The 14,968-nt window shown below is 26.6% G+C and overlaps 1 protein-coding gene across 1 annotated transcript in view; it reads left to right on the top strand.

Moving 5' to 3' along the window:
• LOC129968911 (dedicator of cytokinesis protein 7-like) overlaps positions 1-14,968 on the top strand; it is a 68,475-nt gene that overhangs the window by 10,188 nt on the left and 43,319 nt on the right. Inside the window, exons 8-13 of the mRNA XM_056083251.1 lie at positions 1,085-1,151; positions 5,151-5,300; positions 6,614-6,676; positions 7,048-7,216; positions 14,001-14,194; positions 14,339-14,432. Coding sequence (XP_055939226.1) covers positions 1,085-1,151; positions 5,151-5,300; positions 6,614-6,676; positions 7,048-7,216; positions 14,001-14,194; positions 14,339-14,432 — 737 coding nt within the window. The remainder of the gene's footprint in view (positions 1-1,084; positions 1,152-5,150; positions 5,301-6,613; positions 6,677-7,047; positions 7,217-14,000; positions 14,195-14,338; positions 14,433-14,968) is intronic.

Here is a 14,968-nt window from a genome sequence, read left to right on the forward strand (position 1 = left end):
ATTTATATGTTTCAGAATGGTGAAAATTCTTGTCTGTGTTTGTAAATGTCTTATTTATCAAAAGGGAAGGAAATAATGTGTGTAAGATGAAATTTTAATAACTTCTTTATGATTAAAGGCAAAAAGACATTCTAAGTTATTCTATCGTCATAATAAGCAACTTTTCACTAATTTTTTTTTTTTTTTGGAGTTGCTGTATTTGTATTTACTGTTATCCTTATTTTATATATTTGTGGGAAAAAATGGTAGAAAAATATGAATTAAAAAAAATCTTCAAACTAATTTAATCTATCGTAGCCATCTGCTTTGCTAACATGTGTTTTTAATTTTAAGATGGCATTTTCCTTTAATAAATTTGTTGTTAGCCCAAGAGATATAAGAATTATAAAATTAATGAATATCATTGGCACAAACCGCTCCTGGAAAATGTAGTTTAGGATTTTTAAACATTTTTTTTAAAGTGACATCATTGTAGAATGCTTTTTTGCATATTTAAGCAAGTCATTTTTATCTATATGACATGTCTCATTCTGGTATTAAAAGGCAGAAATTTTATTGAGTCCAATGTTTTGTCAAGGTTATGGGAGAATCCATCAATTTCAGTAATCTTTTTAGAATGCAAGGTGAATTGTAATAAAAATGCATTTTTGAATTTAAAGTACCATGCAATTCTAGCAATACTATTACCATTTTCAATTTAGTAGAATAGTTTATTTTTATATAGAGAGTAAATTAATATATATATGTATATATATATATATATTTAAAGTCACAAATTGTAGAGGATAGAAAATAAAGATAATCAATATAAATTCAATATTGTTAAAGATTTATTCCTTATGATATTGAAAATTGGTTATTAAAATAGTTCAGTTTTATTTAAAATCTGTCTGTTTGCAGTTATTTTGAGCATAAGCTAGACATTTAAAAAATAGTGGATTTTGTTCCATTTTAATAATTGATCTTCAAATAAATTAAATTTAAATTTGCCCTCTCTGAATGTTATATTTTCTGCTCCTCTTCTATCATTTTTAAATATCTTACAGTTATTTTATTTTTAAGAGAACCTATTCTTGATTTACAGGTTAGATCTGGAGATTGAACCTATCTTTGGGATTATGGCTTTGTATGATGCTAAGGAAAAAAGAAAGGTATTAAATTTTAAATTCTGTTGCCAAGTTAATTTTCTGTCTAGTTTCTAATGATGGATTTGCTCTGCATCTTGAAATAACAGTTCAAATTAAACTTGTTTTTACATATTTATTAACAGATTTTATAATGTATTTTTTAATTAAAAAATATGTTTGTATGAATTGAAATCTATTTATACAAAGGTTATAAACATGCAAAATGTATCAATCAATTGCATTTTAAGATATCCTCTTGAAATGCATGCCTATAGCATTTACTTCGTATGTCATCTTCATATTTGTTTTCATTGTGCCTTCAATTTTTTTCAATGATAATCCCATTTATTCTACTCGTTTAAAATTTAGTCAAAATTTTAGTAATTAGTAAATTTTAATTTAAAATTACAAAATTTTAGTAATGAATTCAAAATTCTGTATTTTTATTTTCATTATTATTTATCAAAAAAGATTTTTTAAAAATATGATCTTTATATTTAAAATTATAAAGAAAACAGTGAACTATGTCTGATTTAGTTCAGCTTGAAAATTCTCGTTTTCTCAATATTTATTTGATTCAAAGCTTATGACCATTAATTATTCTATCAAGAGTTGCTTGCCATCCACCACCTTCCATTTTCAAAAAAAAATTGAAAAAAAAAAAAAAAAAAAAAAGCACTACTTTGTTGTATATTATGTATATGGAATATAACCAATGAACCAATTTCAAATATTTTTCTTTCCTGTGAAAACTAATGGTTACCAAGAATATGACATTGTTGATCACTGACCCCTTCCTCTCTATACTAAGAGATTTTGCAAAATAAATATTTGACAAGAGCCTCATCCTTAGCAATTAGCTTTATTTCAGGATTTTTTTCATCATTTTAACAATTTTACAATTTTGAAGTATAGGTAAATAATCAGAATGCTCTAATCTATGGGATAGCAAGATCTGATGGCTGCTGGTGTGGATTTAACTTTTTACCTTCATGTCCACTAAAATATAAAATAAAATTCATCGAAGAAGCTTTTTTTTAAAAATTAATTTGGTTAAGTAAAGAGCATGAATTGTTAATTATTATGAAATAATTTTTGATGGATGAAGAAACAGACAAATAAAAAACCTTTTTTTATATATTTTTTTATTAATAAGATACTTTAAAGTACCATGTGAGGAATTTTTTACCTAGTGATAATACCTAGTGAATAACTTTATTATTACTATAATGCAATTTAATGAAAACTCTGTTTCCTAGGCTCTAATCCAATGAACTGCACCTTAACATCATATTTATAATCTCTTCTTTCTTCCAAATTTTGAAATTTCATAATCAAAATTGATACTTTTATCTACACTATTTTCTATTGACAACATGACTAAGCTAGGCAAATGTATTCCGTTCATAGTGGATCTGAGATAATTCTTACTTAGTTTAAGCTTTAAAAAACTGCTCTCATATGATGCAACAGAAAAACATAAAGATAAATCTTTATGCTAAAGTGAGATTCCAAAGAATCAAACAGATAGAATCAAAAAGTTTATATTCAATCACAAACTCTTAGAATCTTAAGAAAGTTCAACCAAGAGACTGTTCTTTTGGGACTCTGTTGGGTTTTTAAAATCTTCTTAAACATGCCAATTTCTATACAGATACCATCTACAGAAGAATCATTATACTTTTCAACCAAATTAAAGCACAAGGAATTGGAAAGTTCAATTTCTGGGGCTTTGATGAAATTGTTTGCCTCTAAGATTACAAACTGATCTGATATACATTCCATATCTTTTCACTCGTTGAAACCTTTCAATACACTCTTGGCAATTCATCTGCAGCCTTTTTTCTTGGCAAAAGTTTCTTCTACTTGGCATTCTTTTTTTACTGCTGGAATGCCTATCTTTTCACATTGTTTTTTTTGGAAATTACAATGATTCCTCAACAGAGTCATTACTTTCGTCATTTAAAAAGATTTTCATCATCAAAGATTAATCTTAGCAACAGACTTCATGATGCTTGTTCCAATAATCTGCTAATATTTTTTGAATGCATTTGACTTCTTCTAAGACATTATTTCATAAACACAAAAAGCATAAAAATGAGAAATGATTCTTTTTAAGTAACAGAATGTGAGCTGTAATTCCTGTAGATTCGATGTTCCCGAAATATCGCACAGTTCCTTATTGGCATCGACAATCTTCTCAAAATGCTTAACAATTTTGCAAGGAGCATTCCACATTATTTCTGAATGTCAGAAGGATCATCCATCTGTGCATAGGAGTTGAGAAGAATATGGACTAACTTTCTATGGTCCCTGAAAAAAATAGCACATAAAAGAATTGTTTTAAAAGAAAATATTCCACACAGATTATGGTTTGTATACAGAAAAAACAGTGTTTTAGGATTAAGTTCACATATCTTTGCTTTAATTCCTGTATGCATTCTAGCCATTGTCGCAGCACTGACTACCTGAACACTAGCACAATTCAATAGAAACAAAATTGTCCCAAAAAATGCTCTAATAATGGTGGGACATTCTGGTTGATTACTTATACTCAAAAAGTCGTGAAATTAATGAGTGACAAAATTTGCCAAGATTAATCCAGTTGTTGAGCTTTTGTCTTTTTATTTTTCAATATCTCTCAAAACGGGAAATGGGAAGGGCAGATGGTCTTTGATGATATATCTAGAAGTCATGTGCTTTCATATGCAATACAAGGTATATATTCGATAATATTATATTAGTAGTTTTTAAAAAGTTGTAACAGGGGAAACCATGAAATTTTTTCTCACTTAGAATGTAAAATAAAATTGCATTTTTGAAATTTCTTAAAAAATGAATGGGGGTGGATCATTGATGACATGTGCCTTTAAGCATCATGGTAAATAAAAATTGACAAAATTAGTACAGTGGTTGTGGCTAGGGAATTTGTTTTTTGGATTTTGTCAATTATTTTAAATATATAGATGGTGAGCAAACAGGTGGGTGCCAAAGGTAGCTAACTGAATTATAATATGCTAGTCTTGTTATAGTGAATTCATAATTTTAGAGTTGACATGTTATTAGATTTTAAAGAGACTATTAAATACATTCATAGATATTTTATTATTTTTTTACATATATAAATTTTGAGATGCTCATATTTTTACAATAAAATTTATTTTCATTTTGCTTTGATAAAACAATTTTTCAAAATCAAATTTTTATTATTTTCTGTCATAAATCAAGGATTTCACAATAATGCTACATTAATTAATTGTGAAATAATTCACTTTGAATGCTACTTAAATGAAATTTGCTTGTTATGTTTAATTTGCATTTCCTCTCTGTATTTTTTATTAAAGCTGTTTCAGAAAAAATTATTCTTATAAACTTTTATTTTTAAATAACTATTAAAGTATACTTTATTTTCAATCCCAAGTTAATGATATTTTCTTTCTGTATTATTCATGTGATATTCAAAATCTATCCTCAACAGATCCAGAAAAGAAAAGAAAAAAAAAAAAATGCCTAAACTGAACATTTTTTTATAATTTTGGAATCTTCTAAGCAGAAATGGCTGAATTTTGTTCGGTTGTGTTTTTATTCTTACATTATCAATTGCCATAAGAATTTTTATGTGTTTCTTTTCATAATTTTTTTAGTTTTAACTTTTATAAAAAAATTTTTTATATAAAGTATTTAAAGATGTACTACTTTGGTTTTTACTCTTCAACAATTGAATATAATGGACGAGGTTTTCTTATTGATCAATCTTACTATCATTAAAAAAATTTATGATGACAGACATTTTTAATATGCAATAGATAGTTCATGAGCAATGAGTGCAGATACTTTTTTAATGGGCTTTATTATCTTATAAATTAATGCGGTATTTTGAAGAAATTCACATTATTTTTTAATGTTCAGAAAATAATACGCTAGTATAACTTACATTAAATATTTTTAAAGCTACTTCTATTTTGTCTTTTAATATCCACATACTATTTGTAGAAAATATTTTATTTGTTTACATTTTTTCAGGTTTCGGAAAATTTTTATTTTGATATGAATTCAGAACCTTTGAAAAGAATGCTATCTAGTCATATCTGTTACCAGGATGTGTCAACATTAAGCAGATCTTGTATTTTTCAAATTACTAATCCATCTCCTGATTTATTCCTTGTAATTAAAGTAAGTCTTATTTAAAATACATTTAATGCAATATATTTTACTTTCATATTGTATGTGAAGAAATTTTATTTTTTATATAAAAAATGCTTTTTTAAAGTAAAAAAATGTTAATATTCATTGTTAATTTATTTTGATAAAGGATTCATAAATAAATTTATATTTTAACTAAATAATTTACACACATTTCTTAATCTTCATTCATAGCTAATTTTTTTTCACTAGTATATAGAATTAAAAAGAAAAGGTAAAATCTAGCCATAAAAGTTATATTTATTGATCCATTTGAAAACAAAATTTTAATTAAAAAATATTGGTACTTTGTACCAATTTACTTGGTACCAAGTAATAATTGTTACCAAGTTAGTTATTGGTAACCAAGTTAGTAATTGGTACCAAGTACCAATTACTTTTTTAATAGCAATATTGGTATTAAAAATATTGGTATACATATGCTGTGATTAATTATTGGTAACCACATACCAATAATTAATCACAGCATATGGTTAATATGCAAGTATCAAAATATGCAATTAAGCATTATAAAGTTATTTATTCAATAAGATTGCATTCTTTGAAAGAATCTAATTTTTTCACCAAAAATATATTAATTCTTTTTGAAAAATGCTTACATTTGTATAAATTATTAATTAAAAAGATGAAATTTTTTTGTTTAAAAATGTTATTTCTGAACATTAGTTTTATGTGCCAAATCCATTAATTTTTAGAAAAACAAGAATTGTACATTCTTGTTCTAGTTTCTCATTCTTTCTATATTAATTTTTAAAGATTTATCATCTATGATTTACATTATAGATAGATTACATAAATACATAATTACAGACATTATTACATAATAATTTTTATTTTCTTAATTTATTTGTTTTTTAACAAATATTTGCATTATTGTATTAACTATGTGTTAGAAATTTTGATTTGTGTTACTATTAGCATACAATAAGGTTGAATATGTGTATCTTCAGAGATTCTTATGCATTAATAGCTGATAAGCATTTAAATTAAAATAATGCACCTAAATAAGGTAAGATTAAATTAGGTGTAATAATAGTGATCATATAATATAATTACATGAAAGAAATATTGTGATGTATAATATATTTAATAACCTTTAAAAAAAGTTGCATAATAGTAAATGATATTTCTCTTTAATGCTCTGTTTAGGACAATTTAATTTAAATGAAAGAAATGTAAGCATTAGAGATTTTAGTTTTTCAGGACATATTATTGCAAAATGATTATGAAATTATTTATATTTATGCAATAATTTTTTTGTTTAATTCTTTTTTTTTTAACAGTTAGAAAAAGTATTACAAGGTGACATTAATGAATGTATTGAACCATATGTTAAAGATGACAAGGTAATGTATCTCTTTCATTATTTTGGTATAAATATGTTTAAATTATCTTTCAGAATATTTCTTTGTATTGCATATGATATTTTTTAATTAAAAATTGATACATTGCTCTACAGTAAAAATATTTGATAAAAATTTTAAGTAGAAAATTTTTATAAGTCTTGATTAGATTTTACATTTCTTTAAAAATAAAATGAATGAATTTGATTTGTTTGTTACTATTTATTTATCTTTAATTCTTAAGCATATTTATGAAAAGAAAAGTAATATGGTTTTGATGAATGCTATTAAATTATTTCTGATCTTCTCTAAAGTTTATTGTGCTTGTGCAAATAATAAAATGTTCATTTGTTTTTAAATATAATTTTTTTCAGAATCGAGATAAACTTAAAAGCAATGCAGTTTTAACTTGTGAGAGGCTTGGAAAATACAGAATGCCCTTTGCATGGACTGCCATATATTTAATGAATATCATAAATGGAGTAAATAGTCTTGATAAGGATTCTGGCAGTGATCGTGACAGTGTCTCATCTAACAGTTTAGGTAAATCTGAAACTGAAATTTTACTGAGGGTGTTTTAAATTTCATATGTATTTTATTTGATATTTCTATTAAATTAGTATTGTTAAAATTATTTTTAAAAAATGGAAATATTGGAAGCGTTGTAGAGTTTTTAGAATAGAAATCAGGGCTTCTAAATGTAGAAAATATTTGAGTTGCAGAGTAAAATTGGTTTGATATCTGAATACATTGCATCAGGTATATGTTGATATTAATACTCAACTGATATAATTTTAACATATTTAATTTTACTAGATACACCTGTTCACCAACTCATTTACTGTCAATATGTCATTGAAACATTATCTATTAAAATAAAGTAATTTTAAAGACTTACTTCTACTCAGTTACTCGTTACCAATAGTAATATTTATATTTTTAGTTTCAAAAATATAAATATTTTTTTTAACTACATTTAAAAACATTTATTGACAGTCATGTTGTTTGCTTTTAGTTAATTTATTATTAATAATAATTTTGCTCAATTATTTATTCATTTTTAATAAAAAAAAAGGGTGTAAAGCAAAATACATTTTTTTTTTTTTTTGCTCATTGAAAATATCATCTATTTTGTATACTTAAGTAATGTTGCAAGTAAAGATAAATAAATGCGTGAAAAATATCTTTATTTCAAGTAACATTAAGAAATAATGTATATAAGCAGTTAGAAAACATAACATCTGCATGTAGTATTGCCTAGGCAAAATGGCAGACTGGAATTGGGTAATAATGTAATGATATGATACTTCATTTCATGTTGATACAAGTATTAGTATCAACATCAGTATTGTATCATACAATTATCAGTTTTACCTTGTTTCATGTTAATACACTATCATCCAACCCTAGATGATAGATAACTGGTACTGATATGATTATAATTCAAAATTGAGATTTCACTTCTTTGAAAAAGATATTTCACTTGCTAACTTAGGTGGGGGGCATTATTTTAAGTTTTGACAATGATTGACAAGAAGAAAGGGAAGGCTTTGCTGATATAATTAGCAGAGGCGAAAGCAAAGATTCTTCAATGGTATGGGGACAATTATGGTTAGTGATAAAATATATACATAGTTAAAAAAATCATAAATACTCATAATATCAATATGCTACTTTGTATCAGATTGATACAGTATCAAGTGATTGAAAACGAATGAAATTGAAGGGATTATCAATCAAATCCAATTATTGGCACTGTGTATCTGATATTCTTAATCTGTATTAGTTTTGTTACCTGCTCCTTTTGCACACCTAATAAATCTATCCACATATCCACATCGGATTGATTGGGTTTTCTTGTCTAGTATACCTGATACAAAATATTAGGTTGCAAATCCTATAGAGACTCATGTAAGGTCTTTTCCAAATTCTTCAATGTTTGCAAGAAAAAAAAATTACTTATAAAATATAAAAGATTTAATTAAAATGTGTAAATTTTTTTGTTTGAATTGCTTTATAATTTTATTTATATTTTTTAGTACTTCTATTACAATTTTGGACTTGCATAGCAAAATTTTTGTGACTCAAAGGTGGTTATGGATTTTTTTTTTTTTTTAATGTTAAGAAGTACTAATAAATATAAAGAAACAAAAGTAATAAGAAGTCATGTTTCTTCAAGTTATATAAGGGTACTCCATGATTTTTTTTCTGCTCTGAATTTAATTGGTTGTGTTTATATAAACAAACAGGCTTATGTATTAGTCGTCTATGGCATTGGCTGCAGTCGTCCCTGAATTTTAAAGAACATTTCATTAGTGACACAGTCTCTTTAAGGGGGCAGTGGACCTTGAAATAAGCAAAAATGGACGAAAACGTGCAATTTTATTTTTATTGTTTCATCATCAAAATATATGTTTATATTCAACTTAAACAGTGTTATAAAAGGTATTCAATAAAAAAAAAATATTTGAAGGGTTAAATGGAAAAAAAGTACATCTTAATGACTTTTCTTAAAATGATATTGTAATTAGATTTAAATATCTTTGAAATGTTCGAGATGTCTTAATTTTTGAAGAAATTAAATGAAATTGATAATAAAGATTTTTGTCAAACATTAAAATAAAATGGGGTATACATTTTTAGCTTGTTAAAAGTCAATTTTAATTCAGAAAAACATAAAATTCCTATGAAAATTCAGTAAGTGTACATAAAAATATTTCTAAGAAATTAGCATGGAATTACAAAATCATATGTAATTTTGTTCCAAATTTACATTGGGTAATAAGAAAAAATATTGATAAAATTAAAAATTATGTCGCATGGAATATTTTAAAATTTTTTAAAAATTATATATCTTTAAAAAATTTTTTTAAATAATATATTTTGTTTGTCAAATGTTTTTAAAGATATTTGGCATATTTATATTTTAATACATATGCATAAAAAATTTCATAACCTTGACTAAATAATTTCCAAAAATGTCTAATAGAGTCCACTGTCCTCTTAAAAAAGAAAAGAATTATTTCATTCATCATGGATAGCTTAAAGAAGTACAGGAGTTGTCCAAAATAATGGAAAACCCATACAAAAGGAAGTGTTTTGCACCTGATATGATGTGGAAGCATCTTTGGCAATTAAAGCCGATTGAATCCTTCTTGAAATTGACCTATACAACTTCTGTATGATAAGTGGGATGCTGTACCATTCGTCATGTAAAAACTGTTCTAAGTTCCGAAGGGAGAAGGATAATGGGATCTCACTCTTTCTATCAAAATGGACCACAGGGACTCTATGATGTTCAAGTCCGGTGATTGGTCAGGCCAAGGAAAGTGTATAACTGAGTTCTCATGTTCCCGAAACCATGATTGAATAGGGAATTATCATCTTGATAGATACAATCTCCAAATGGAAACAATGCCTGCACTGTAGAATAATGCAGTTGGTCAGCCAAAAGAGTGACAAAATCTGTCCATGTAAGGTGACAAGAGGACTTATCCCATACCATTACGGAACCACCCCATGCTTCACTGTAGTAAGGAGGCAGTCTGGGTTGTAAACTTCTGAGGGCGTTCGCCGCTCGTAAATCCATTCCCGTGGTGAGGAAAAGGAAGAAACTGGATTCATCAGTAAACAAGACATGTTTCTATTGATCTTCAGTACAGGTTTTATGGTTCTTGCATCATTGTACTCGTCATTTCCGATTTCCATTTGTCACAAGGGATTTTACAGTCGCAACTCTGCTCTAGATATTTTGTTTTTGTAATTCCCTTCTAACTGTATGGGTCGATACGGGGCTCTGTAGATGTTCATTCAGCTCAGCAGTCACTTTTGCTGCCGTGGTCTTCCTTCTGGTGATCACAATCCTTCTTAATGTCCGCCTGTCTCTCGCAGTGAGTTTGATTTTTCATCCACATTTCGTTTTAGTAGATGTTGTTTTGCCATGGTCGTTGTATGCTGTCATGACCTTCGACATAACTTTCTTCTTTATATAAGATGGAATTGGTATTACGGACATCCGGAATGTGTTTTAAGATATTTAGAGCTGGCTGCTTTTGACTTGGAAGACAGACCGCAATAACCGCCCAACAACGATGGATGCGGATTTTATCAATCCAAGCTTACTGAAAATCTGCGATATAGTGCATAATAGAGGATGCCCTTCATATTCCTAGAATTATAGTACGTAATCACGTTCGAACGATGCATAGTGTGGGTTCCATACCTATTGATCATGACCAGCCTTATGAACCATATCTCTACATGCGATTTGTTTCTCCTATGGCATGAAAAGATACTTTCTTACTGAGGCTTGTCACTGGAGATAAGTCTTGAATTTTCTATCAAAATGTGCATAGAAAATGCATTTGGTACAAGGACAATAGAAGCTTCTATTTTCACGAAGCCTGAACTTCACCAAAAGAAAGTTCTTTTGTCTATTTGATAAGATTGGAAAGATGTAATCTGCTGCGAGTTCCTTTATCAAGATAAGACCTTCAACAATTAGTTTGATAAATTGAAAGCAGTTCTAGTAGAAAAATGGCTAGATATGGCGAATTGAGTAGGTGTCGTTTTTCACCATGATGACACAAAACACTGTATGTTATATTGACCATCAAAGAAAAGCTGTTACTGTTTGATTGGCCCATTCTATCGCATCTGCGGGGCTCACCAGATCTTGCGTCATCTAATTATTACTTGTTCCTGCCATTGAAAATTTTTTCTCTTTCATAAACGGCTCCAATTCGTAAGCGAAATAAAAAGACATCTAAAGGAATATTTTACAAGAAAATTTCAACAATTTTGGAAAGAGAAGATAATGAGGCTTATTGAGAGATAGGAGAATGTGGTAAAGCAGAACGGTTCATGTATAACGCAATAATTCAATCTTAAAACAACAAATATCGTGTATTCATTATGTATAAAAAGGGGGGGGAGAGAGAAACCTACAAGGCACCTTATTATATATGCAAAATATTTATTTCATACTAGCCGCCTTTGGCGACCAGCTGGTTTGCCAGTATTAATGTTCTCTAAAATTTTCAATTAAATATTTTATGTAATTTGGTCTCTTCTTTGATTCATTTTTCGGAAAAATATTTTTAAGCTTCAGATTTTGATAGTTATATAAGTGAGTCATACTATTATGTAGGCCTTAAACAATTCTGTTCATTGTATTACTTATCTCTTTCTGTTAAGGTTTTTTGTCAGTGCTCATTAAATTTCAACTTTAAATTAGAGTGGAAATGTTAAATTGTAATAAGTAATAATAATAATAAAAACATTTTTTACTGAAACCAACCATGTCTCTTTTTTAAATATGAAAATTGAAAGTAGAGTCTTTCGTTTTGAAGTTGTCTGTGCAGTACAGCATAATTTTCGTAATTTATATAATATCTTGAAAGAATTATTCAACAAAAATTTCTATAATTCATCATAAAATTCAATTTTTAGTTTTATTTTCAAAATATTTAAATGATGTAAATAAAAATATTTTATTTTATTTCAGTCAATAAATGTACTTATGAAAAATTTATGAAGTTTAAATTTTACACAGTCCTTTTGTCGTAAGAAATCATATTCTGAGAAATACTCTTGACACTGCAACTTTGAAAAAAAAAAAAAAAAAAGCCGTTTCTAACTTCTGCGATCAAATCTGATTGATTTATGAAGTTTTTATATATCGGTTTTCGAACAATCAACTTTTTCATAATCATAGCCCAATCACTGTCGAGAAACCTTGGCAGAAGATTGACGTATCTTCTTTGAGACGGTCGGTGGAATGGTCTAGACTCGCCAGTTTTTATAGAAGAGTGATATACAAATTTCATAAATTAGTCAGTTTTAGTGATTGATTTAGTTGATTGGAGTTCAACAATTTTTATTTAAAATATTGGTGTCTCAAGAATATTTTGTTAAATATGATTCAAAGGGTAGAGGATCTATGTAAAAATTTAAAATTCGTTATTCAGCGGAGCATTTATTGAGTCAAGTTACATAAAAAATAATTATTTAGTTCATTTAGATCATTTTATTAGCAGATGTATGCCCCAGATTAGCTGATTGGAACTGATTAAAGTGATTATCCTATATATATATTAAACCATGTTTACTTTAAATTAAACTGTTTTATTGAATTAATAATTTAGACATTGTAAAAGATCATTGAAAAGTTTTCCTCCTTTTACTTTAAAAAAATATAATCTTTCAATTTTTTTTTTTTTTCACTTCATACAGACATGTGCTGAAAATTACTTTTATATATTTAATTTGCAATAATAGTTGATTTATTTTTCAATCTGAGTTTCTATTAATGTGAGGTCAACATGTTGATAAAAGCTAATTTTTTACCATTGATGGAGATTAAAATTTTTTTTTGTGCAAAATCTATTGTTGAAAAATATAATTAAAATATTTCTTTAAAAATTCGTTAAAAATCAAAACTTAATTTATAGGTTAAAGCATTTGTATCATTAAAAAGATAATTTTTTGAACTTGAAGTGATGCAAAAAGCAGTTTTGTGCTGTAATATTTTCGGAAATTATAGCGAAAAACGTTGAAATTTCTCTTAATTTTTAATTAATTAAAATTCTAATTAAAAATTAAAAAAAAATCTCTCTGAGGTGCATGTTCCCGGCCTCCAAGGTATGCAATTGATAAATTTGGTAGCTGTAAGTCAAATGGTCTGGCCTGTTGAGTGCCAACACACACACATTTAGCTTTATTATAAGTATAGATGAAGGACGTTGAGTCTTTATCATATAATTAAAATACCATGAGACTCATTAGTCTTATAAATGATTCTGGTGATATCTGGTATGCATTTTCACGGTGATATTAAAGTACACATTTTTATTGTATAGTAAAAGTTTTGATTTTATTCACTTAATATACTTAAAATGCTTATTTATGTAGATATTTACATGATTCAATAATATTATGTAAAGGATATCAATATCACCATTTAAATGGCTTAAAAGACATATGCATACATGGTCTTCTTTTCAATCATTGAAGTTTCATTGATCTAATTGTGCTTAAAATAATTTTTCATGAGATTGTAGAAGTTGACGTTTTAATTTATTCGTAGCTATAAAAAATAATAAATATTATTAATTGAAGGAAATGAATTCCTTTTTAAGAATATGAATGAAGTGCTTATAAAATCACTGTATATATTTTTTGTTGCTAATTTGAAATATTTCTGAAGAATAAAATTTGAAAATTTTTGTCCCCTTTTTTTATTATTTCTTAAAGTGCATTGACAACAAATTATATATATATATATTTCTGATAGCATATTATTAGTTTAGCATTTAATATATTCTAGATCGCAAAACTGTTGGAACTGGTTTTGAAACTTTAAGGAAAAAATCGTCTGATGCTGGATCAATAGGGCATCGTGGAACATTGGAGAGACGAAGCACCATTGATAAAAGAAACAGTTGGAATGCTGATGATCTAGCTTCAAATCTTGACAGTTTCCGTCCAGTAACTTTAACTGTTAACAGTTTTTTCAAACAGGTAATAATTTTTTCTTAACTATTGTAGTGTTCTGAATTTTAAGTCTCAGTCTTAAATTTTTGATAAAATAAGTCTAAAAGAAAATTTCAATATATATTTTTTTATTTACAAAATTAATATGTATATATTATTTTTGTTGAGCAGGAAACTGATCGTCTACGAGATGAAGATCTTTTCAAATTTCTTGTTGATTTAAAGCGACCTTCATCAGTGTTGAAACGTTTGAAATGTATTCCAGGTAATATTTAAAATTTTAAAAATAAATAATATTTTAATTATTTAACAGAGCTTTTGTTCAATACTTAATGCATTGAATTTAAAAGAGTATTTAATATTATGCATTTTAAGGAAATGTTATATTGATTTTGATAGAACAAGTAAAATATGCTTAAAATTATTTCATGAGCTCATTCATCACTTGTTAATTTTTGAACTTAATGATACTTTTATTTTCGTATTTAGATTTTTACATGGTGAAGTTAAAAAATTAATTACATATATTTATTTAATATTTTGGTGTGCTTTATTTTTTTTAAATATTTTAGAAATTTTATAATTACAATTTTTTTTTCAAATTTAAGATGGTTTCTTCAATAAATTGGTAATTAAATTGAAATTTCACAACTGCCTTAAGTTAATATTATGCTGTAGTTTCTTTCTACAACGAATTCATAAATATATGAGCTTACATCATTTTAAAATCTGGAAATGATTGATTTTAAAGAATTGTGTGCATATGATTGAAAATACTTTATGATCTGTTTCTTAAAATTG

Source organism: Argiope bruennichi, chromosome 5, assembly GCF_947563725.1.
Source record: "Argiope bruennichi chromosome 5, qqArgBrue1.1, whole genome shotgun sequence".
NCBI lineage: Eukaryota > Metazoa > Arthropoda > Arachnida > Araneae > Araneidae > Argiope > Argiope bruennichi.